This window comes from Panthera leo, chromosome C1, assembly GCF_018350215.1.
Source record: "Panthera leo isolate Ple1 chromosome C1, P.leo_Ple1_pat1.1, whole genome shotgun sequence".
Classification (NCBI taxonomy): domain Eukaryota; kingdom Metazoa; phylum Chordata; class Mammalia; order Carnivora; family Felidae; genus Panthera; species Panthera leo.
In genome coordinates this window covers 194,203,694-194,228,228 of record NC_056686.1, presented here as the reverse complement: position 1 = coordinate 194,228,228, position 24,535 = coordinate 194,203,694, and the positions used below count along the sequence as shown (strand labels likewise).

General features: G+C 35.4%; 1 protein-coding gene across 1 annotated transcript; it reads left to right on the top strand.

Moving 5' to 3' along the window:
• Window positions 1–843: 843 nt before the first annotated feature.
• MYL1 (myosin light chain 1) lies at window positions 844–22,749 on the top strand. The gene is made up of 7 exons (XM_042950022.1): window positions 844–975; window positions 13,060–13,087; window positions 16,914–17,057; window positions 18,955–19,128; window positions 19,582–19,659; window positions 21,879–21,921; window positions 22,493–22,749. Exons 1-6 carry the CDS (start codon window positions 844–846, stop codon window positions 21,905–21,907), a joined length of 585 nt encoding a protein of 194 aa, XP_042805956.1. The 3' UTR covers window positions 21,908–21,921; window positions 22,493–22,749.
• The last annotated feature ends 1,786 nt before the right edge of the window (window positions 22,750–24,535 follow it).

The following is a 24,535-nucleotide window of genomic DNA, read 5'->3' as shown; positions in this document are numbered from 1 at the left end:
AGCTCTTTTGCAAGAAGGTAAAACTTACATCCTGTTTAATTTTTTTTTCATTATAGAAAGAAAATTAAATTATAGGAAGTAGTTTTGAATTATTTTTCTTTAATATGCAGTTCCTTACAATTACAAAAAGAGAAGGAGAGAGAGATAGAGAGAGTGAGGGAGGCAGAGTTTGTGCTCCCTAGAAGGGAAAGCTTTTAATATTTGATGGGCTCTCCTTTTACGTCTGCTTTTTATTTTTAAACACCACCACCTCTTTGCTGACCAACAATTTCTTGCAAATTATGGCAAGGGGGGCGGAGCATGAGCAAAGGAGCAGGGTGAAAGTTAGTGATACTCCCTGCCAAAGTTCCAAGTTGAAATCAAATCCTTCGGTAAAGTTTCTTGGGCATGAAAAAAAAAAAAAAAAAGATTTACAACTTCAGCAGAACTGTAATTCTACCAAGAAAAAGTATCAGTCAATCTACTTTACTGTCACCAAAGGATCTGAAGCTGGCTTTGTCATACTTCTTTCTCTTTTATATATGGAGGTGGGGAAAAAAAAAAAAAAGCAAGAGGAGTTTAAAAAAAATTGATGAAGCCCTGACCCTTTAGATTCCATTTATAGTCTGAGCCTGAATGCCATCCCCCTTGACTAGCGAACCGTCCAATCCAGCCGCATGTGTCAAGATTCTATTAGGCACTTAGTGAAATATATATGCATGCCCTTATACCATTTAACACTCTGGGTCCACCTTCAAGACACTGGGCTGTGGATCAACTGAAGCACCACTCCTCTTCCAAGAATCATTTTGACAGGTTCTTTTGGAGGTGCTCCTTTTTTTTTAACCTATCCTTTTAAACAAAATGGCACCAAAGAAGGACGTGAAGAAACCTGCTGCCGCCCCAGCCCCTGCCCCGGCACCTGCACCTGCACCTGCACCTGCACCCGCCCCAGCCAAACCCAAAGAAGAAAAAATTGACCTCTCTGCCATTAAGGTAACTAAAAGGGGTGAAATGTTTGGTCACTGAAACATCTTTCAACAGTAGGAAACTCTAGGAACTTGCAAAGGGGCATATTTTTCATTGAGAGAAGTGGCGTTACCACACAGACTGGTAGATTTGGGGAGAAAAGAATCCAAATTAAAAATAAATAAACTCTGTCATTACCATGAATGTGATATTGCCTATGGAGCCTGTATTTTGCTCCAGTTTTTGTTCTCTGGTTTTCTTTTTTCCCTAAATGGTCAAAGTGCAATTTAGGGACAAAATGTGTGAGTGTGAAAAGGTGTTTCGCAAATACTTAAACCAGTGTTTTATTTTGTTCTGTTTTGTTTTAAACAAAATCTCTGTGGAAACTGGATCCCTTACCTTAATGCTACATCAAAAGAAATTTTTAGCCCCGACTTGTTTCCAAAAGTTTTAAAACAGCTGATGACCCAGTTGTCCTGGGCGTATTTATTTGACAGCTGCTTTATTTCTTCTGAAAAACAGAGGATTTTTGCAATTCAAGTTAATTCCCCCTTCAGCTTTGCTTAATAAAATTTGATACAACACCAAATTAGATCTCAGTGCAGACAATTATGCACTCAAGTGTTTCAGTGACTATAACTGTCATCTTGTTTATTTATATATAGTATTTAATTCAGAATGTGTGAGTTGCTTCTAAATGAAACTAACCCCCAAAATACTATAAAACTTGGTTATATGGCTTTTAGCTTATGTCTTTGAGCTCTTGCATACTGATCTTCAACTAAGGAGAATGTAATTGATTTTTGTGTCGACACTTGGCTGTGATCAAAGTTCTCAGTTGCCACAGATTATCTGCTTTTGGGAAAATGACGCTGTGCATGTATGTGCCTGTTACCTCTCAGTGCTGTGATCCATCAAATGTTCTCCTTCTCCTCATTCACTGGGGTTTGACTGGTCTGAATGACAGTTTGAAATCTTTCAGGAACTCTGCCTTATATGGAAAACTAATGGGCAAAAGGTCCTATTAGGTGATCTTTTCTCTTAAGCCAAAAGTTCTGTACATAATAAATCTAAATTTTGCTAATTTAATACTGTTTACCTGTAATGACCAAGCTGACCTATAAACATTTCATTGACTATTTTAGTATAATCATAGATTTAAAAAAATACTCCCCACATAAATATTGAATTGGATCATCCTCAGATCTATGTGATGACATTAAATAAATATATTCATAATTTTTATAGCATTCTGGTTAAACATGAAATTATATGTTCCAAATTAGGAGTGGATTAATACAAATATTTTATCTTGAGTTTTTAGGTACCTAAAGCCATATTTGAAAAAAGTTGGTCAGAGAATCTAATACTGGTTAGGAACTCTTCTTAATGAATATCCACTTAGGAGGAGAAATGCATGTCAGATTTTCTGATAAATGGTGTTCTGCCTAAAGGACTGCGTATAGTTCATTAAGAAAAAACCAAATTTTTCATCTCCAGCAATTCTAGTTAATGTATCTTTATAGATGCACACTGACTACATTATACAATGAACGTGATTATGGCCACTACAAGAATCCTAATCATCCGTATTATTTGACTCTCCATTCCATACTAAGACTAGAGATATGAATCAGTGTCAAAGCTATTCCACTATATTTATTGTGATTTATAAGACAATGTTACCTCTTTGTATCCAGTATTACAAATATCTGTGGGGGGATAGAGGATGTGCCTTCTTAAGAAGAAAACAAAATATCCCACTAATGAAGGCAAGCATTAATTTTCTTCCCTGAAGAAATACAAATAACACTGATTGATGATTGATTGATTGATTGACCGATTGATTAAAAATTTAGTTTGGCAGTAAGTGTCTAAGGAAAGACAAAACATCACTTTTTTAAATCCGGAGATTGATTGTCCACAGCACAGAAGTGACGCTGTTTTGAATCTTGAAGGTTTATCCTTTCATCTATATGTTGAATTCATGCTAGGGTGGCTAATGTAGCTAGCACAACTAAGCAAAAGAAGAAAACAATCTTAGGGCATCTCTGCAGTGATGAGGTATGTAACATCTTCACTAGTTCATTGCAGAACGAGAGATGCGATGGATCCTGATAAGGGACGCAAACTAAAATGGAGCAGTTAAATGCATCTAGAAGAAACAGGAGGAATTTAACCTTTATATTTCTTTCAGAGGGCCTATTCTTAATAAAGAGAGAGAAAGGGAGAAGGATAAGACTGAAAGTAACATGTTTTTGTAAAGGAATTTAAAGGCCTTCAATGATTTGCATTCATCACTATGAAACCAGTGCACATTTATAGGTATTATAGTCAAAGAATGGACTACATCTTGAGAAGTATATAAAATTTAATTTCATCCCAGTAGGTAACAAGGCAAATTAAAATGTACATTAAAACATTTCATATTATGATGCTTTTAATCACCTAATGATATTTCTAGATATATTACCTCATATAAGTTATAAACTTTTTTCAGGCAGAGAAAATGAACTCTAAAGAAATTAATAGAGCTGTTATATGTGTTCATTAACTTTCTGAAAACTCAATAAAGAACAAAACTTAATTGGATTTTAAACTTTCTTTCATAAATCATATAATATTAGAAATCCAGCTGTCCTTGAGACTTTGAGTAATGCTAAAGTTTAAGTAACTATCTCAGTAGTATTATAGGCATGGCAACAGTAATATTTAATTCTTCACTACTATTCCCAGCTACTATGTTCTGCCTTATAATATACCATCTTTAACCGCTATGTATTTAAGTCCCCATAAACTCTGAACAATCTTTAATATTGTTAATTAGTTTTATCAATTTCTTTAATGTGCTTTGCAACCTGATTTCCTAGTTTGTTGGTTATTTAGAACATTTGTTCAGTTGTTCTGACATAAAACCTCTGATATTCACTGAGGGAATGCTTACCTGATGTCCTATGACCATGGATTTTCCAGGAGTGTCCTTTTCAAAAACACAAAGACAGCTGATATTTGAACACTAAAGTTACTTTCCTGGATGGTTCTAAACACTCTTTGCCTTCAGAGAGCTGACACTTGCAGCAACAATGCCCGACTAAAGAACACTGTCTGACAGACTCTCAAGTGTAGGAATTAAAACCCCCCATGAGCATAGTTGCAGGCGCAAACACAAGAATTAACACCTGCTGCCCAACACTTCAGCCAAGTGTTGAAATAATGAAAAGAAAATAAATAATGAGATGACTATGTGCCTAGATTTTAAAAGATCAATGTGTAAATAAATTTTTTGCACGATGCATGCCGCAGCTGATATGTCAGGATTGCTATGAGGATATAAGACTTTGAATGATGTCTGTCCTTGTGCTGTTTAAGTTTTAATTCTCACTGTTTTCACTGTAATTCAATCAGGTCACCTCTGCCTAGACGCTGCAGGTGGTATTTACAAAAAGTGGTAAAGGTACAGAATGCATTGACAGAAACTTATCAAATAACAAATCTAAATGATTCAACACACACTTGGGGAGATTTAAACTTTCAATTTAATGGTAATGTAGGAATACAGCATTCCCAATAAATGCATGTATTTACTGACGGGTATTTAGTGGAGGCAAATATTATATATACACTGCATTACCTGACTGGCTCTGGTCCAGGTATAGGATTATTTGTTTTAATCTACAAATTCATTTTTCCTCAGCTCTAACAAGGCTAATACAAACCCAGTCCCATTTTGAAGAATTGTTGAGAAAATCAAATGAGGTCATGGCCCATGAAAGGCTCTGAAAACTACAAAGTTCTTTGTAATATAATAATAAATATTCATTGTGAATTAACTCCTGTGCCCTATTAGCTTATTTAATCCTCAAAATGTTATACTGGGGTGGTTTTTAGCCTTGTTTTGCAAGAAAATAAATTGAGTCTAATGAGGTTCAGTGCTATGTTCACAATCAGATAACTAGTAGGTGGTGGAGCTAGGATTTAATCTTGCAGGCCAAGTCCAGAGTCAACTGTGGTAATTGTATCCCAAACTACTTCCTGTTCATAAAGAGTAAATTGCTGTTAAGAATACATGAAGAAGGCTTTTTTTTATTCTTAAATGTATGGGGTAGAGTGGATCTCATATTGCCCTGCACAGTCCTGTGTAGCCAGAGTTAGGGGTGATAGACACAAATCAGAGCAGGTTCACGAAGACTGTTGACCTTGGCCGTTCACTACTTTTCTGTTCTCTACAGATTTCCCCTATCTTAGCACCTGTTACTGACAGGTTGGGTGCTCTCTTTTACAGATGGAAGGTGGGAATATTAGGAACCTAGAAAGACTCCTAGTCACTTTGTTCTAGCTTCCTATAAAACATTTGTAAATGGAACATAGATATTAAAAAAAAAAAGTCATTATGTGAGTAGATTAGTAGTTGTCAGGGATGGAGCTGGGGATGGGGTAAATGTGTAAAGGTGGTCAGAGGGTACAAGATTCCAGTTAGAAGATGAATAAGTTCTAGGGGCACCTGGGTGACTCAGTCAGTTGAGTGTCTGACTTCGGCTCAGGTCATGATCTCGTGGTTCATGGGTTTGAGCCCCGCATCAGGCTCTGTGCTGACAGCTCAGACCCTGAGCCTGCTTCAGATTTGGGTCTCCCTCTCTCTCTGCCTCTCTCTCTCTCTCTCTCTCTCTCTCAAAAATTAAATAAACATTAAAAACATCATTTAAAAACTTTTTTAAAAAGATGAATAAGTTCTGGGATCTAATATACAGAATAGTGACTACAGTTAATAATACCATATTGTACACTTGAAAGGTGCTAAGAGAGTAGATTTTAAAAGTTCTTACCACACACACACACACATATACAAATTGTTTTTTAATTTTAAAAAACTATTAAATAGATGTATCAACTAACCTTACCATGGTAATCATTTTACAATATCAAAATCATCACACATCAAATCATGTTGTACACCTTACTTAAACTTACATGATGCTATGTCAGTTATATCTCAATAAAGCTGGAAAAAATAAACTATACCAAAGTATTTTTAAAATGCTCTTAAATATGAGGCACCTGAGTGGTTCAGTCGGCTAAGTGTCCGACTTCAGCTGAGGTCATGATCTCACACTCCGTGAGTTCAAGCCCCACGTCGGGCTCTGTGCTGACAGCTCAGAGCCTGGAGCCCCCTTCAGATTCTGTGTCTCCCCCTCTTTCTGCCCCTCCCCTGCTCATTCTCTGTCTCTCTCTGTCTCAAAAATAAATAAAAACATTTAAAAAAGTTTTTTAAATGCTCTTAAATGTAATGAAACATATTGAATTTTAAAATAATTTTGGTTTTGTTTAATTAAGTATACACATATACCAAAACTGACCTCCAAATTTTGCCATCAGGCCAATATTCTGAGAAAAATATGGGATCTCTATTTTGTTTACAAATAGCATGATTTTAACTGTAAGGAAATATCAACCATACGTCTTTTGGAGTGATACGCAGAAATATAATACCACATGTGTAATGATTAAATCTTAACCTTAACCAGCTTGAGAAAAAGAACTAGGAAAAGAACACATATAATCAATTTCTGATTAGAAGGAATGACTGAAAACATTTATAAGGTGTCTCTAAGTTTTCTTTAGGTAATTGTAAGAATTTGTTTTTTTATCTTGACCTTTCAATAACACAAATTAATTTTTAATACAACTATAATGTAACAAATTGCGGTATCAATCCATTTGCAGTGTGAATTTAACCTCAGGAGCAAATAAAAAATTATTTGAGATTACCACTAGATACCATATCAAGTTTCCACTTTTAAACATCTATGATGTACAAGAAGGGAACAGGTGGAATGGAGTGAGAAAACACTAAAGGGCATTCTGTAACTCTCCAAAATTACATTTTGAATGATATGTACCTGGATAATATCTTTGCGAAGTAAAATGCAGTTTGGAAAGGAATAGATATGTTCACCAATTAATAGTGAATAGCACTTTTAATTTTAAAGATAATGAAATCTTTGCAAGACAAGGAGACCACAAAGTGACAGTGACAAATTTAGACTCTTGACATTCTAATGTTGCAAATGAATCCCCTGGCAAGTTGTCTTTAGAAGTCGTTCCATAATTACCCAGCATTAAGCACCATCTGACTCATGGAAATTATGGAAAGGATTATATTTAGTCTGCTGATACGACACTTTCTTCTGCTTCTCCTCATACTGAAATACTTTTTGTATGAAAATGAGATCTATAGTTTGTTTCTATATCAACTTCTACAGTTTGTTTCTCACTCCAAATCAGAATTTGGAGGGCAAAAGTTGCAATATACAAGCTGTAGTCGCTTCAATTATATTAGTTAAAAATTCAAACTATATGGATGACAGATCCTTGTTATTCTGGCCATAAATTAATAATAGTGAATTGAAGCCAGAGGAAAAAAAATTACCTTAGAGATAAAACCACATCTACTCAACTTTATAGTCTTTCTTCTGTTGTGGCGAGTGAAGTCTTTGTACATAGCACGTGCCTAATGGTTCAACGTCTCCTGTTTCTGAAGCATCTGACTCACTTGAACACAGTTTATGAAATTATATTTTAACTCTTTATCTAAATTACTTGAAAATAATTTTGCTTAATGAGTTTTTAAGCACTAAGCCCTTTTCCATTAAAAAAGGAAGTTGAGGTTGATTCTACTAACAAAAGCATGGAAAATTCACACCAGTGCAGAACATAGCAAACCTAGAAATCATACAGAGGAAGCTGCGACCCAGATAAGTTATTTAATCAAAAGACACATGCTTTATTATAATAGAACAAAATTCTGAATGTTTCAATCCCTGTCTAGTTCCATTCCCATCATATCAAAAGACCTGAAATCTCTAAAATGGTAATGCCAATATTCATAAATCCCTGTGGTCACAAAAAGAACTTTTATTCCAGATGAGGAAAAAGCAGATACTTTAAATTTCTTAAAACACATACACCAAGAATTTTTCGAATGCTCACATTTTTTAAATACAAAGAGGAAGGAAGGAACAAAAACACGACTTGGATTGTTAATAAATTGCATATAAATAAATGTACAAAGTAGAGAAGGTACAACTCTTAAAAAATCTTAAATTTATCAGTTATTAACCATAGGTAAGCTGAAGAAGTATAGACTTAGGCCACATGTTTAAATTTTTATTAAAATTCACCTAGGCCTCTCATTAAGTCTTGTAGGTCTGAATTGTGTTATCTTACAAATTCAGCCTTTGCTCCAATGTGACTGAATTCAGTTGACTAGTCCACACTTTCTGAGCATAGAATTACTTATTTCTCCTTCTGTTCAGATCAATGTATCCAATATAGCCATCTACTCTCTCTTATATTGGACAGCCTGGACTGGTACTGTATTCTCATTGTTCTTAATTTCTCCCTTTTATTTCATATTATAGTCACCAGCCTAAGTATATCCTTTGTTGAGGTAAAATAAAAAATGAAATGAAAAATATGCATTTCCTTTAAATCAAATAAGTTACTCTGAGGCACAAAATTCTAATTTCCAAAACAGTATTTCTGCTGCCTTTTTATGGTGATTCACGGTAACTCTGTGAGATTAGAATGAAAAATAATAATCTAAGTTTTTCTTAGGTTTTGCATACATTCTAGGTCTTTAAATGCCTCTCTGCCAGGCATTAAATCAGAGAACATGCAGCAATGTTTTCTTGCTTGAAAACTGGCCCTGCTTAGATTAACTTCTTTACTTAGCCTTACCAGTCATTAGCCTCATTATGTCTTGCAGGGAAGATGAAGGCTGTTAAAAGACCATAGTCTATGTTCCTTCCTAGGGCATTTTCTCTCAGTATTCAACGTCACGGATCTCCCAGATCATCCTTAATTATAGCTCTTCTTGATATACTAAAGCTTAACATACAACAATTTCAGAGCCTGTTTGATTAAATTCATCTTAATATTTCCCCTATAAATTAATTCCTTCTATACACTAGAAGCTTTATTTTGTCTTTAATCAGTTAACCGAACATCACGAGTACTTTTCAAAGTGAGAAAACATCTGTAAACATTGCAATAAAAATCCTTTTCACCACCAGTCCCTTGTAAACTACTACTTACTTGAATCCAGTACTAAAGAGCACAGGAGTCACAAAAATATGGCATATAGCTGTTGTACTAACAGTCTAATATAGGTATGTAGGCTAAGATGGAAAAGCAAATTGAGGGTTGGCAAATTAGAATTCCTAAGCATAAACATTTACATAAAATCTAAGGAAAGACCGTGGAAATATAAAGGCACATACATCAATAATTCAAAATGAGCATGCCTCGTATGTGCTTGGCATTTCTAGGTGCTGGACCTATACCCCTGAAGAAGAACATATCACCTTCTATAGAATGTAAGCTCTTTGAAGGAGATGATGAAATCTCCTCCCTCATGGAATATAATATTCTAGAGGAGAAGCTAATGTTTGAGGTTGGAACTTACTGTGCATATGCTCTAATGATTTTAATTTATAGAAAATCTGTTGAACAACTAATACAGACAAGGTATTTTATAGAGCTATGGGAAATGAGTTATAAAAATAAGGCAGAGGAAGCACTCTAGGGGGAAAAAATTGGGGTGGGCCCATGCCCAGTTTGCATCATGGACAAAGGTAGATGGTTTTCACTAATGCCCTGGACTTTCCAGAAGTTTACAACCAGGAAGGTTAAACATCTTTCAGTGGGAAGAAAGGAGCTGAGTAAATAGAGAGAAAAGATTCTTTCAAGAGGAGATTTTATCAGGGCTTTGAAGAATAGTTAATTTCTAAGAAACAGAGATGAGAGGAGAGGATTCCAGGTAGAATGGACTTAAATCTAATTTTTTAAAACAAACCAAATGATGACAAAGCAAACGGAGGCCAAAATCAGCTGACATTTTGTATTAATATCATGTCTTTGTTCAAAGAACTGATTACTTCATCATTCCAACACCAAGAAAGAGATGCAAAGGAAACTTTTCATCATTTGTAGAAGTGTACCAGAGAATAAGTAGCAGTTCCCATTTATTCTATGACCACAGCGTTCCGGTCTTTTAACTTTTAAATTGTAGTTTATTCTCTAGGCTAGAATACACTGTCGCTTTTCTGCTGTTATCAATAACTTGCTTAAATGTTTACTTTGATTCTCAATAGGTACAAAAAAATCTAAGCTCTCATCCTTTATGTAGTAAAGTTATATAGAGAAAGTAGAGTAAAATTGTCTGACAACCGCCTGCCACTTCTATTTTAATAATAGTAAACGTTTACATAACATTGAAGTGGTTAGGAATAGCTTAATCATAGTATAAATACAACTTTAAGAATTATTTTCCAGTGTACTCCACAAGTATTATACAAATTGACCATATTTTGTATGTATCCAAGGACACATTTTTCTGCTCAAAAATAAACCTCGCCAATAAGCATTATGTAGGGCAAATGATAGACATTCTGTAGGGCAACTTTGATGGATTTATTTTGCATTATTTGTAGTTTTTAGTTCTACTAAAGATATATACTAGTTTTCAATGTTAGCCATAGGGCAATTTCAATTTAACGACACAATACATAAATATAATTATAAGACTAAAAAGAACACAAAGAAATATGGCCTGCTCTCATGGCTTTAATTTGGGCATCAAAAACCATGAGGCTCCAAATTACACACTTATCAAAGGTTAGAAATTTCCACCTTTGTCCCTCCCTTCCATTTCCTCCTAATAATCCAAAGCATCTAAGTTTTTCTATTAACTTCCATTTCTCATAAATTCTCAAAATGTCTATTTATTAAAATACATTTTATTGGGTACTAATATTTTTTAAATTATGTTTTCAGTCCTTACTTTGGGACTTAACACCCTATGAAATTTGTTTCACTACTTGTGAATTTGGGACAAAAAGTGATATGCATTTAATATTTGATTTCTTCCTAAATGTTTTGAAGTAAAGCCACAAAGGATTCTTCTGTCTAGTGAATGGAGACTTCATGCTTTTTGTGACCATTCCCTTAAAAATAGTTGCTGAGACAATACTTAAATCAAAATTTATCTCCAACGTTCTTTGCACATATAAGCTGCTTTAGGTATGTAGAAAACTGATAAACATGTCTGAATGTACGTGGACATTCTAGGACTGATCTTTCCTAAGGACCACTTTTCACAGTATCATTCCAAGAATCGAGTTCCTTCCTATTTTCAGGTAAGCTGCCATGAAAACCCACTACCAGCCAATCCCTTAGATACCTTTAAAATCCTAAAGTGCCAACTGGCACTTTACAGCCCCTGCTTTGGGTTTTTCTGGTTCTCAGTCTGGACTCTGAGGATGGAGGAAATACCCATTTTACTGTACAAAAACTAAGGGAGAATGGTGAAAATGGAGCTTTGAACTATCCTGGCTTAGATAAACTCTATACTTCCGAGAACACAACTTGCAAAAGAGTGGTCTTTAGTTAGAGATTTCAAGAACTGACCACACCTTCACTTGGCTGAACTCTAAGAAACACGAAGAATGTGCATGGCCTTTTCAAGTCTTCTGAACTTTACCACCAAGGACAGAGCTCCGCAGGCTCTTCCTTCTATAGTAATTGCCATTTGAAACCCCAACCCAGTCCCATCCAATAAATTCCATTAAATATCAAAACTTGCTGATGCAAAGTTTGCAAAGTCCATAATTCAACGAGAGAAGGGGTCAGCCTGAGTGTTCGAGAAATTCTAAGCTCCTCTGCCACTGAACAAGTAAGAAGCTTCTTAAAGGAAGAGGCTCCAAGAGAACATCTCAGGGATAAAGACCATAAAAGTACTGACAGGCTTCGTCTCATTATGGCTGTCCACTCCTAGGTTCTGGTTTCCTAAAAATAGCCCTCAGGGTACAGAGCCCTCCTTCCCTTTGCCCTAAGAAAGCTAAAGAACTCTCCAAGGGGAGTGGCCACGTCTCTCTGAAACCTGATGCTAGCTGTGAGGTCACAGCTTCCCCAGAAATAAAAGGCAGCCTCGGCAAGCAGGCCCCACTCAGGGACTGGAGCGGCCCTCAACTCACTCTTCAGCTTTGCCGCTGTTCCTCAGCCCAGAAGTTCTGCCATGGTGGGTCCTGTGAGAAAACTCTTTGTCCTTTATAGGAGGATATAGCCGTGGATATGACCTTACTGAATAGAAAGGCAGTAAAGGAGCAGAACTAAGGAAAGAACATTCAGTATAAGTCTGTAGAATCTACTTTTGCTTTTGGTGAGGTGGGGTGAGGATAGATGAATTCGAGCTATTATGCTAACTGAAAAAGAACATCTTACTCCCCAAAGCAGTACTTTATGCTTCACTAACTTTTGTTATATGACATAAGGTTTATTATATCTAAACATGGGGGAAAGGAAATTGCTACTATAGCAAAATACTATACTTTTAAAAACAGTCTGATGAAGACAGCTAAAATAAGTAAGCTATTTCCGACCCATCAGACACATGGTCGAGCAAAAACCTCCTAGTTAAATAGAAGAAAGACTTAAGGTGATCTTTTTAATGCAGTGTATCTCTATTTCTTAATTCAGTGTATCTGTGTTAGACATATTTTAAATACATCACAGACTATTATGTTATTCCAGGAAGTATCTGACTTAGCATTTGTTAAATCATTGATTCATTGATTAAGATGCAGAGAGATATTCCCTAATTATCTTTTGCAATAGCTTATTTTTCCTAGATTCCAAAGTATCCTAAGGCCACCTCTTATTCTATGACACCTACATATCTTCCTAGAAATCTCAGAACAGAGAGCACTCATGCTTCTGTCAATGCATTTGAAAGAGTACTATTGTTTCTTTCTTTCTCCCTCTCTCGACACTGCAGTCCTTCAGTGCCGACCAGATTGCTGGTAAGTGAATTGAGCTTCTCTACTCCAGATGTAGGCAGAGCACTGCCTGGTTTCTGAAATATCCCTTATCTCTAAGGCATGTTACTGCGTGGCTCAACCTGTTTGTGTCCAAGCTATGCCTGACCTCTGAAAAGTAGGCTTGCTTTTGGAGCTTACTTTGAAGAATACTCAGGGAATGAGCTTGGATACACTTAAAAATAAGGACATTTTTGTTTGGTTAAAATATTCTTTGTGGTTAATTTCTTTCTAACAGATCGAGTTCTCTAAGGCACAGCAGGATGGTAAGTTTAAAAGATACAGTTGTTAATGTGTGCACACTCATAAAGATGGCATGTGAGAAAACCAACTCCCCTGAGATGAGATCAGCTCTTCCTAATTATCCCCACTGGTGTAGCCACTCTAAATATAAATGCTCTCAATCACTCTAAATAGAAGTTTTCTCAACTTGAACCTCTTGCTTATAATCAGTAATCAAAGGTTTATGCAAACAAAAGATAGACACCATAAAATAGGTCCTTGCAATCACTGTTCTAAGTAAAACCATTTTGATAGAGTAGCCAATACCATAGATAAACCCCAAAAAAGTTGTAGATTTTGAAAGGCTAATCTGTTCATCAAATTCCTGAAGACAGATTTGAGAGGTCTGAATTGTTCCATTTAGAAAATAATATTGATTGTGAACCTGCCCAATTACCAAACCTACATAATTTCAATGGGCATCACAGTGAGTTGAGAGAAACAAGTGAAGTGGACACAGAATAAAAGTGAATTCAGAGACAGAGAAGGAGGGAAAGTTTATCATAAAACTGTGCAAGAAACATTAGACATCTCCTGGTCTGTCTTCAGAGAGCTGATAGGACTTGTTCAATGACCCAAAATATTAGTAACAGGCCCAAACTCTGGTATTAGTTTAAACTAATTAGAAATTTATTTCACAAAAAGTTACTAACTAGAAGATTTCAAATTTTTAAAATTCAAGAGAAGCTGAGTACTTTCCCTAACATTTCCTTCAGGTCTTTGGACCCAAGAGATCCCATGTCCCACGAAGTTTGTTTTTTCACTAGAAGCGTAGGAGAGAATGTTTTATGGACTGAAAGTGTCACAAGTTCAAACAAACTGACACAGAAATTACATCTAAAGAAGTGAGGGAGAGAAAAACTTTAGTTATATGATAGCATACATAAATAATTATAATTATAGGTGTTTAATAAGAAACTATTCAAATACTTGGTTCTGTACCTAAGAAATGCCACATTTTTCAGTCTGTTTCAATGCCTAGAATATTTCATGTCTGGACGTCAATTAAGAAAAAAAAGGATATTTGCTGTAGTAAAAACTCACATGTATCTACATCATGGTTGATGATCTCATGTCAACAGATCAGGTGATTCAATGACTCAGAACTCAAGAGTATTTGAAATTATACTACAAAGGACTATTTTTTTCTTATTGAAAAAAAATGGTAATCCTACTATATTTTGTTTGAATTTTAATGCATTTTTAACGAGTGATGCTGCTACATTATCAGCTACTGCATCCCAGTCCTCTCAAATATCCAATTTACGGTGTCACTTTGGCTGCCAAACTATGGTGGGACTAAGCAACAGAAGACTTACTGTTGGCCAGAAGGACAGAAGGACTTACTGTTGACCATTAAACCTATAACTACATATATGAAAGAAGTTTTAGATATAAAAGTTCAGGAAGCATTGGTGGGGTGGACTGGTTTTCTCCTTGTGCCAGGAAAGCGAATGTAAGCTCTTAAAATTTCAATGGAAATACAATGCTTGTGGAAATGAATGAAAACTTCTTTGGTTTCCTTCCTTGTTCAATGATTAAAGAGTTTTGGTCATGGCTGCTCCATTTGAATGTATCACAGGTTGGAAGAAAAGGGAAAAAAAAGGAACATGATTGCATTCTAAAGGTCTAAGTCCTGTGATGTCCAGTGGAGTTGCCACTTAGCCACATGTGGCCATTTAAACCTGAATTTTAATTAATTAAAAATAAAAGCATTTAAGCAGCTATTTTCTCAGTTGCACTACTCATATTAGTGCTCAGGGGCCACACAGGGCTTTGGGGGCAGCCCAGACATAGAACATTTTGATTGTCACAAAAAAGGTTTCTAGTGTTGGTCTAGACCAGGGGCTGTCAAATTTTTTTCTTAAAGGGCCAAATTGTCAATATGTTAGGCTTTATTGGGAGTACAGAAAACAACTCCACTCCATTGTTGAGGTTTAAAAATAGCCATAAACAATACATAAAATAATGGGCTACATTCCAATCAAACTTTATTTTAAAAAACAGGTGGCCAGCCCCTAGGTAGCAGTTTGCTAATCCATATTCTAGACTCTTGAAGAGAATAAATCTTAAAAATCGGGGGTAGGAAGAGCAATATCTGTCTGTCCTTGGCATTTAAATCAACAAAGGGTTAATGTCAGAGAGATTCTATTACAGCCCATAAAATCCTATTTGTATATCAGCATCTAAGCAGGGTAATAGTGAGCCCTCCGAGCAATCTGTGCATGAAAGCATGGAGCCAGTAACAAGAATAGTTCAGTTTCACATGTCCCTTAGAAAGATGAAAAATAATATTTGACTAATAATCCTACTGTGCCTGCAGCGTGCTTTTTAGGTTAAGGGAATGGTCTGATATAGTCAAATTGCATAGAATCTGAAGGGAAACCTTTAGCCAAGAATGGTGACATGATCTATAGTTGATTGTGAATATGTCTGGTACAACCTTCCATCAAGGGATAGAGGGATGATAAAATAGGGCATTTTGCTGAGTAATCTATCTAGATGGCATCTTTTGATCTAAGGCCATTAATGGTCTAAAAACACTGTTTTCAGCTCATTAAAAAGTGGTTGTTTTGAGTGTTGTCGGGATTAATCCAACAAGTTGTCATCAATACTTTTGGGTTCTCCAGAAAGTCTAATTTAGTTAAGTTTAGAAAGTTTCAGTTAAAATGTCACTTCTGGCCCCTAAATCCATAGTAGTACCCTTTTCTGTCTTTTTGGCATATACTTTGTTAACATAATCCTGAAAGGCAAAAACAATTCCATCAACATAGAGTGACAAAATTTAGGTAAAGCCAGCAACAAAGTGATTGTGATAAAAATAGACAACACTTTAAAGATATGTACTTATACACACACATAAAAGTTCAAATAAAACTAGAAATATCTGAATAAAATTGGTGGAGTCTATCAATGTGAATATTCTGTTTGTGACAATATTGCCATAATTTTGCAAAATGTTACTATTGGGGGAAACTAGACAGAGTATTTAAGAGATCTCTCTGTAATTTTTTTTCCTTAACATTGCAGGTGAATTTACAATTATCTGCATAAAATTGTAATTTAAAAAAATGTGTACTTAAATTCTAAAGCCAATATGGCGACATGCTGTCATATGTATTATCTGAAAAAGAGTAAAGTTTAAACAGATTATGATAGTGATATATCCAAACAAATATTTCTCCTTCTGAATCGATTACATTGGGAGCCCATTAAAGTCATACACTGCAGTGGTTAAACGACACTATTGAACTCAGAGATTTGTTTCACCTTTCTAATTTTTTTTTCCTGAGAAATGAAGTTGCTCCTGAAGATAACTAGTCCAGGGGGGAGGCTAAGAGATTTGTCCTTCAGGAAGAGGGTTTTCTAAATAATTTGAGAAACCTGGGTTAACCTCTTATAACACAACCCTGATTGAAAATTTGTCTTCTTGAAATTTTATTAACTTTCTCAATTATGAGGAGTTCTTAAGGTTTCTCAAGACCTCAGAATTTCTTAACCCAGTCATACTTCTCAGGCAGATGAAGGAAATATGAATAAATACATCAAGGAGCTTCAATTTCCATATCTGATTAAAAACAATATATGATTTGAGGCTGGAAATGCTGCTTTAATATAGTCCCCAAAAGAAGTGTCAGAAAGGATTGCCAATGACTGTTTGAGCTAAGAAAAGGAAGAGTTCAAAGATAACAACATAAGTGGTTGCAAAAGATGAAAACAGAGGAGAGTGAACTGGATCCTTGATGAAATTAGGGGTAATTTATAGGTCTAAGGAAGAAAAAGTACCCTAAAGCTTCTTGCTTCTTGCAGAATTCAAGGAGGCGTTTCTCCTGTTTGACAGAACAGGTGATTCTAAGATCACCTTAAGCCAGGTCGGTGATGTCCTTCGGGCTCTGGGCACAAATCCCACCAATGCAGAAGTCAAGAAGGTTCTGGGAAACCCCAGCAATGAAGGTAACCGTGTTTTCCCAAGAAGTTGGGAAGCAAGATTGTGTGTGCATGCACACACGCACACACGCACACACACACACACACACACACACACACACACACCACAAGGAGGGGGGAGGGGAGAGACACAGAAAGGGAACTTTATTGAGAAATAAGATCCATAGAATAGAGCTTAACTTGTTCTTGATGGTAAATGTGCTTCTTGTCTGTCTAGAATCTCAGTTTTTCCTCATAAAATAAGTGAACCTTCCTTTGAGAATTTGCAAGCATGATAAAATTTCATGCCAATGAAAAGAAATAAAATCTAATGCTAACATTGTCATCATCATCATCCCATCTAATGCTCATAATTTAAAGGTTAATGAATAAAATCATATCCAAATCTGCACATTTTTTCCAAACCTTCAAAGGCAAAAATACATTTTGACAAAGATGTTTAACATGGCCAAAACACAATACATTTTGTGAACAACTCAGCAAATTGCAATGGCACACTTCTAGAAAAGATCTACTCTGATAAGAGCTGTGGAAATAAAATCACAGTGCTTTCAAGAGGTTGACAATGCCTGCTGACTTTGCCCAGTGCTCAGTCTCTTGACACCCTGCTCTGTGCCATTTTAAAAGAAACTCACCTCTCCTAATTAAGAATAGACAGGATGTCATTTTAATAAGAGTATTTTCTATTCCCAAAGAATCACAAGAGGACTTAAAAATTGAAGCCAAAATGTACATTCAGTCCCCCAAAGTAAATCCCAGGACAAAAGACAGTAGATATTTAAGTGGCAAATTGTAGACATCATTTGCTTGATATGGTCATCCAGTTATTAGTCTGGAACAAAAATATTTTTTTAATTCCAAAGATTCATGGCACAGTGTAATAGTCTATTGGAGAATAGCACACTGAACAAAAAAGATGAGAAAAAAACTGAAATTTTTTCAAGTAGATATTTGAGCTGTTTATCTTTGCCATGAGGGGGAAAGAAGGAGGGGAGAACAAGTAATCTCATTTTCCCCTTGATAACTGAAAAGACTATTTTCCTTTTATACCAAAGTGGGGGAAGTGGAGCTTGAATTTATGCAAACGGACTTCTAAATCACTCCACTGGAATTTTTCTCAAACTTCACTTTCTTTAGAGGAAAATGTCTAGGTAAATCATTCAAAAGGTAGCTGAGAGCATGAGATAAAGTGAGAAAATGATAAGCCAAATCTTACTTTGTAAATGCCATTTTGTAAATTACCAAACATCTATCTTTAACAGCATTATTAGGTAAATAAATGTTCATTTATTCAATGTTCAGATGTGGTCTTTTCAATATCGTTCAATTTCCATTCTATGAGGAAGGACTAATAAAAGGGAATTTTGACTTTAGGGCTACATAACTTTGTCCATTCACATACATCTGGATAGTCTGTTTTATACTTTTGTTGTAAATGTGATTTACCTTGTTTGTTGTATATTTTTACATTGCTTCTTTAGTATTTGTAGAAAATATTAAATTGACAATACTAATAAAAAGCAGTTAACACTTATTCAGCACTCGGTTTGTCCCAGGTATTGTAATAAATTTCGCATGTGTTATCTCATTTAGGGCTCACACTAACACTCTGAGGAATCTCTCTTTTACAGATGAAAAAGTTGAGGTACAAAAAAGGGTGAGAAAGTTGCCCGTGATCACACAGTTATAAATGGTGGATTGGGGATAGAAGTTTAAGCACTGGGACTCCAGAACTCATGCTATCATCTATCACCAACTTTTTGTCATCAGCAATTTACTAACTGAAATTTAAGCTATATGAAGATATTTTAGATCAGCTGGAATGAACTTTCAAGTTCAATTTGTGATTCAGAGATGACATTTTATGGTAACTAATAACTCTCCAAATTGCAATTTCTTCCAGAGATGAATGCCAAGAAAATTGAGTTTGAACAATTTCTGCCCATGATGCAAGCTATTTCCAACAACAAGGACCAGGCCACATATGAAGACTTTGTTGAGGGTCTGCGTGTCTTTGACAAGGAAGGCAATGGCACAGTCATGGGTGCTGAACTCCGTCATGTTCTAGCCACATTGGGTAAGGAAAATTTATTTCAGTAGGCTTCATAGGACAGAATATATAGGAAAGAGCATGAATTAAGGAAATCAAGTTATAACAAAGTAGGTAGGGAAGAAAAGCTATTGGTAAAAAAGAATAGTCAAAAATTAATGACCATTTCTACTGGCCTCAGTGCCAACAAGTTTGTTTGGGGAAAGTGGTAACTTAAGTTACTAGTAATGAGTAACTAAAGTAAAGCATGGTAGTCCACATAGGATAGAGCTTGGATGATCAGGCATAATGTGTATTTAGGTCATTCATTAGAAACAATTCATTGACAACATACTAAGTACCAGAAGAACAGGATGGGCTTGATTTCTATCCTCTAAGAGCTTAATCATAGTCTCAAGGAACCCAAAACTGATCAGTTATGGTGAAATTCTGAAAATATTCTCTGGCCTTCTTTCTGAACAAAGAGTTTTCTTTCATCAGGTGAGAAAATGAAAGAGGAAGAAGTGGAAGCCTTGATGGCAGGTCAAGAAGACTCCAATGGCTGCATCAACTATGAAGGTACAATCTCATGTGCTTTGGTATTTACAGCAACTCTTAACTGATTGGGTTGTTGATGGACTCCTTCCAAGCTTAAAATAACTTCATCTCTGTCTTCTTTACTGAACATATACATGTTATTTATTATCAATCAATTACACAATAACTCTAAAAAGATATTCTCTAAGAATCTGCCCGTGTACATAAGATTTTTATTCCTGTGGGTTTTGACAATCCTGGGCATTGTTAAATAGCTTAAAATGTTTTCACATGTATTCTTTCTTGCTAGATCTTTACCACATTTCTGTAAGATAGACAGGGTTTATGCCAGAATAGGGTTTAATAGAATATTAAAGTTGGAGAGATCTCAAAATCTTTAACAGCAAGTAATTATGAAAATGAGGAAACTGAGGGCCAAAGAGGTTTAGTTTCTCAGTGAAGGTCACACCATTAATGGAAGGGCTGGTACTAAAATTTAGTTCTTCTCCTTGTCTGGTGTTCTTCCTTTCATGGCCAACTCTCTATGCTGTGCTACCAATTTAGAGCAGCTTCACCCAAAGGGTTGGAAAAACAACACTCCACACAAAATACAGATGCAAAATAAAATTCCATGACATAATTTGTAAAATTTAAAATTTCCAAAAAAATTGAGAAACTTTTCTATCAAAAAGACTAATCTAGCCACTTTTCAATAAAGCTACGTTGATAGCTTTGATGTAAATGTCGAGATGAAGGCTAATGACTTGGGGAAAAGTAAGAACAGAAAAGCAGGGAGAAGAAGAGGGGAGGAGAGGGCAGGAGAAGAGGCAAGCAGTCAGCCAAGCACATTTTCACTGACAATCTTAATTAAACACTTTTTCCCCTGCAAACAATGTTTTACGTTTGGTTATTGCCATAAATGCATTATATAAAAGAAGAATCATTCAATAAATATTGTTTGCACAAGTGGTTAGTCATTTAGAAAATAAAGTCAGATCTGGATCTCATACCAGGATAAATTTCAAATGGTTCAAAAATTTAAATGTAAAAGCCAAAAGCGTAAAAGCCATGGACGAATTCTTTTATAACTTTTAGAGTGGGAAGGTCCTTCTAACACTGATAAAAACCCAGAAGGCATTACAAGTTTTGATAAATTCAACTACATAATTTTTTTAAATTCCATATGGCAAAAGCCACCAGAAGCAAAGCCAAAAGACAAATAGCAAACCATTAAAAAAAGTAATCAGTATCAGAAAAAGCTCATTTTCCTAATTAAAAAAAAAAAAACTATTGCATATTAATAAAAAGACTACAACCCAATAGCAAAATTCATAAGTACATTGGAAATTCACATAAAAAGAAATTTTAAAAATCTATAAATACAATGTTAAACTTCACTAATAATAAAAGAAATGCAGATTAACAGTACAAGGAGATACCATTTTTCAATAAGCTGATTGCGAAGCATTAGAAGTGTGACAACACTTTGGGTTGAGAAGAGTGGATGGAAACAGGAAATCTCATGCATTCCCATTGGGAAGGCATATCATTAAAATACCAATATGGTTATGTAGTACTAACTATTAATTCTAGCGAATCTACATCACGGGATGTAGCTTTTAGATATGCTTGCACTTGAAACAAGTGATACATGATTATTCACTACGTTGTTGTTGGTAATAGCCAAATGTTTTAATAACTTAATGTTCACTAACGTGGTATGTATCAAATAGACTCTGGTACACTACACAATGAAATACGCCTACACAATGAAATTCCCCACAGCTCCCTCCCCACTCCCCAAATAATAAGGATACTCTGGTTTGCAGTCATTAAGTGAGAAAAGAAAAAGAAAAATAGTTTGTAGAATATGCCCACCATTAGGGTGAAAAAGAGTTTCAGAAACACATATTTGTATTTTCTCATACATGCATAATACCTCCACCAATTTCACCACAAAGAGAGACACTAGATAGATGGGAGGCAGTGGTGAGGAATATTTCTTTTTTATTATAAACTCTTTCATACTTTAAAGAAACTTCTAACCATGTTAATGTACCATTTATTCCAAAAATTAAATTTACAAAGTCAGGGGAAAGGCCATGAATCCAGGATGAAGAATACTAGACTATACCGAGCTTTAAAAAAATAAATGCTAGTATTACAGCTAAGGAAAATTAAGATTGAACTAACTTGCTAAACCTCTCTTTTATTAAACTTGATGGTTTTCTAACTCTAAACCGTCTATATTATGCCCACAGCTTTTGTCAAGCATATCATGTCTAATTAAATGGAGCTCTCAAGGTAAATATCTGTTTGCTCTTTATTATATAAGCTCTTTCTTGATGCTGTATTTTTTTAATAAATTTAACAGTTTCACTTTGTGCTATAAACATAATTAGTATTAGTTCATAATTAAGATTTATTTATATTTACCAGAAAATATCAACCCGTCGAAATGGGTTATTTGGAAATAGAGGGCTTTTGTATAAATGTGTAAGCAAAAATCTCTGAGACCTTTGCTTCCATCTATAAACCCTATCTTTGATTGTGTTGTAATTATGCAGTGAAGATTCAAACAAGCCAGAGACTAGTTCATTAATTTATCTGGAACATAACACTAATAAAAGTAGGGGCCTAAGTTCTTTGAATAATAGATGTCACTTTTAATAATTACTGCTCTAGAAAACGAGGTTATCACAGTTCAAAGTTAAGCACTTGAAACAAGGTTATTATAAGCAGGAAAAGGCTTACCTTGGAAGTGCTCGTTCATTTTGTGTTTTTTCTTCTTTTGCACTTCAGACTATTTCCTCCCCAGCTTTCTTTCTGAAAAGATGCAATCAACATCTAACTCATTTTCCCTTTTCCTTTGTAGATCAAGCATTTTTAGGACAACTGGCTGGAAACTTATTGCAATAACACCCATGACTCACTGCCCAGATCTGCGTCCCATCATTCAGAAAACAAAACGATGTGGACCGTTCTAGATGGAAGGACTCCCTGAATTTTTATATACTTCACGTTCCTCTATGAATTGTATTCATACCACACAAGCCAAGTGTCTTCCTGCTCTAGACAAGAAGGATAAAATACTCACAACCTCAAATTCAAGCACCATTCTTTATTTTCTACCATGGGTCATTGAACATCCTTAAAACACTAAATCAATAAATAATTCTGGTCAGTCGGGAACGTTCAAGTTGCATTGTGTTTTTACCTTATTCCTTAGAGAAAATAATTTTTAAATTTTCAAGTCTTTTGTTAATGTACAGAATATGGATGAATTGTAAGCTTCTAAAGAATAAATCCTTGCAGTCTGCATAGTAATCACAAATGGAATAATCATCATCAAAATATTATTGAAGATATGAAATAGGGAACTGAGGAAATTCAGGTAGGATCAGAGACATTTTAATATAAATTATCCAGGCAGTTTAAGAATGAAGCAGGTTTTTTCAGTTTTGTGTAAATCATCGTGTACATGCCTTGACTTATCACTTCTAGTGACAATCTAGCCTATTCATAAGAGAAAGTCCTACGAAGCCCTGATCCTTCTCACTGAATGTCTTCAAGGATAAAATTTAAAGTGACCTTTCCATGGTTACTTGAAAAAACCTCTCTGTATGAGACTGTTACTCAAGAACTCAAGATCCTGTCTATTTATATTCTGTCTCCAAATATGACCCCTCTACTTTGCATGCCCATGTCCCTGAATCTTGGTTCAACCTTTTAACACTTGTCCTAAATGATAAGACTAATGACTGAAAAGTTCAGAGTGTAAACTTACTTTATAATCTCATCATGCTATCAGGTATCACTTTTTTCTTTAGAACAGAGGAAGAATTTGCAAATTAATAGTCATCTATACGTAAGAGATAAAGTGACAAATAGTTCTCCCGCTCTCTAAAGAGAGACCTGTAATATATGTGATTATAAAATCTCTGAAAAGTACCTGTCTGCCTATACATTTTTGGAAGCTGAAATTTTTGGGTGCTTCAGGTCAACATGACCTTCCACCTTTAGCAAAGGGTACCCAGAGCTCGGGGAGCCAACAGCTTCAACTCTGACCTATGCTTTTGTAGCCAAGATGATGTTGAGACATTATAATCACTCTTTTTAAAAAAAAAATTTTTTTGTTTATTTACTTTTGAGAGAGAGAGACGGAAAGAGAGAGAGAGTGAGTGGGGGAGGAGCAGAGAGACAGGGAGACATAGAATACTAAACAGGCTCCAGGCTCTGAGCTGTCAGCAGAGTCTGACATGGGGCTGGAACTCAGGAACCGTGAGATCATGACCTGAGCTGAAGTCAGACACTTAACTGACTGAGCCTCCCAGGTGACCCTATAATCACTCTTTTAAGGAAGATTCACTATGGCCTCAAGATCCTTGAGGCCACGTTTTCCTAAGATCAGGATTCAGAAATTTTGCACAGCACTGCCTACTAGAACTTTCAGTAAATATAGAAATCTTCATGTACATTGTCCTATTTGGTAACCACTACCCACATGTGGCACCTGAGCACTTGAAATGTGTCCAGTGTGACTGAAATTAAATTTTTTATTGATCTAAATAGCTACATGTGGCTCATGAATACCATACTGAACAGCACAGGTTTCAATATATATTTAATTCGGTTGTCACATCAGGCAATAAAAAGGCTCTTCAAAAATGACAAATGTCACCATGGAGAGAAGGTGGCTGGTACAAATAATCCAATCATAAAAGACTCATTTTTGTTTTGGAATATGTGACTAAATTTCACTTATTTAACATTTACACTTCTTTAATGTTTTTTAATTGGAAAAATGTGGTGTCTACAAGGTACTAAAGTTTTAGTCTCAAGCTTCCTCTTTAATGCTTTTCCCTGAAGACCTTATAAAACTGCTTTAACTCCCAGTGGAATAACATCTTGTACACTA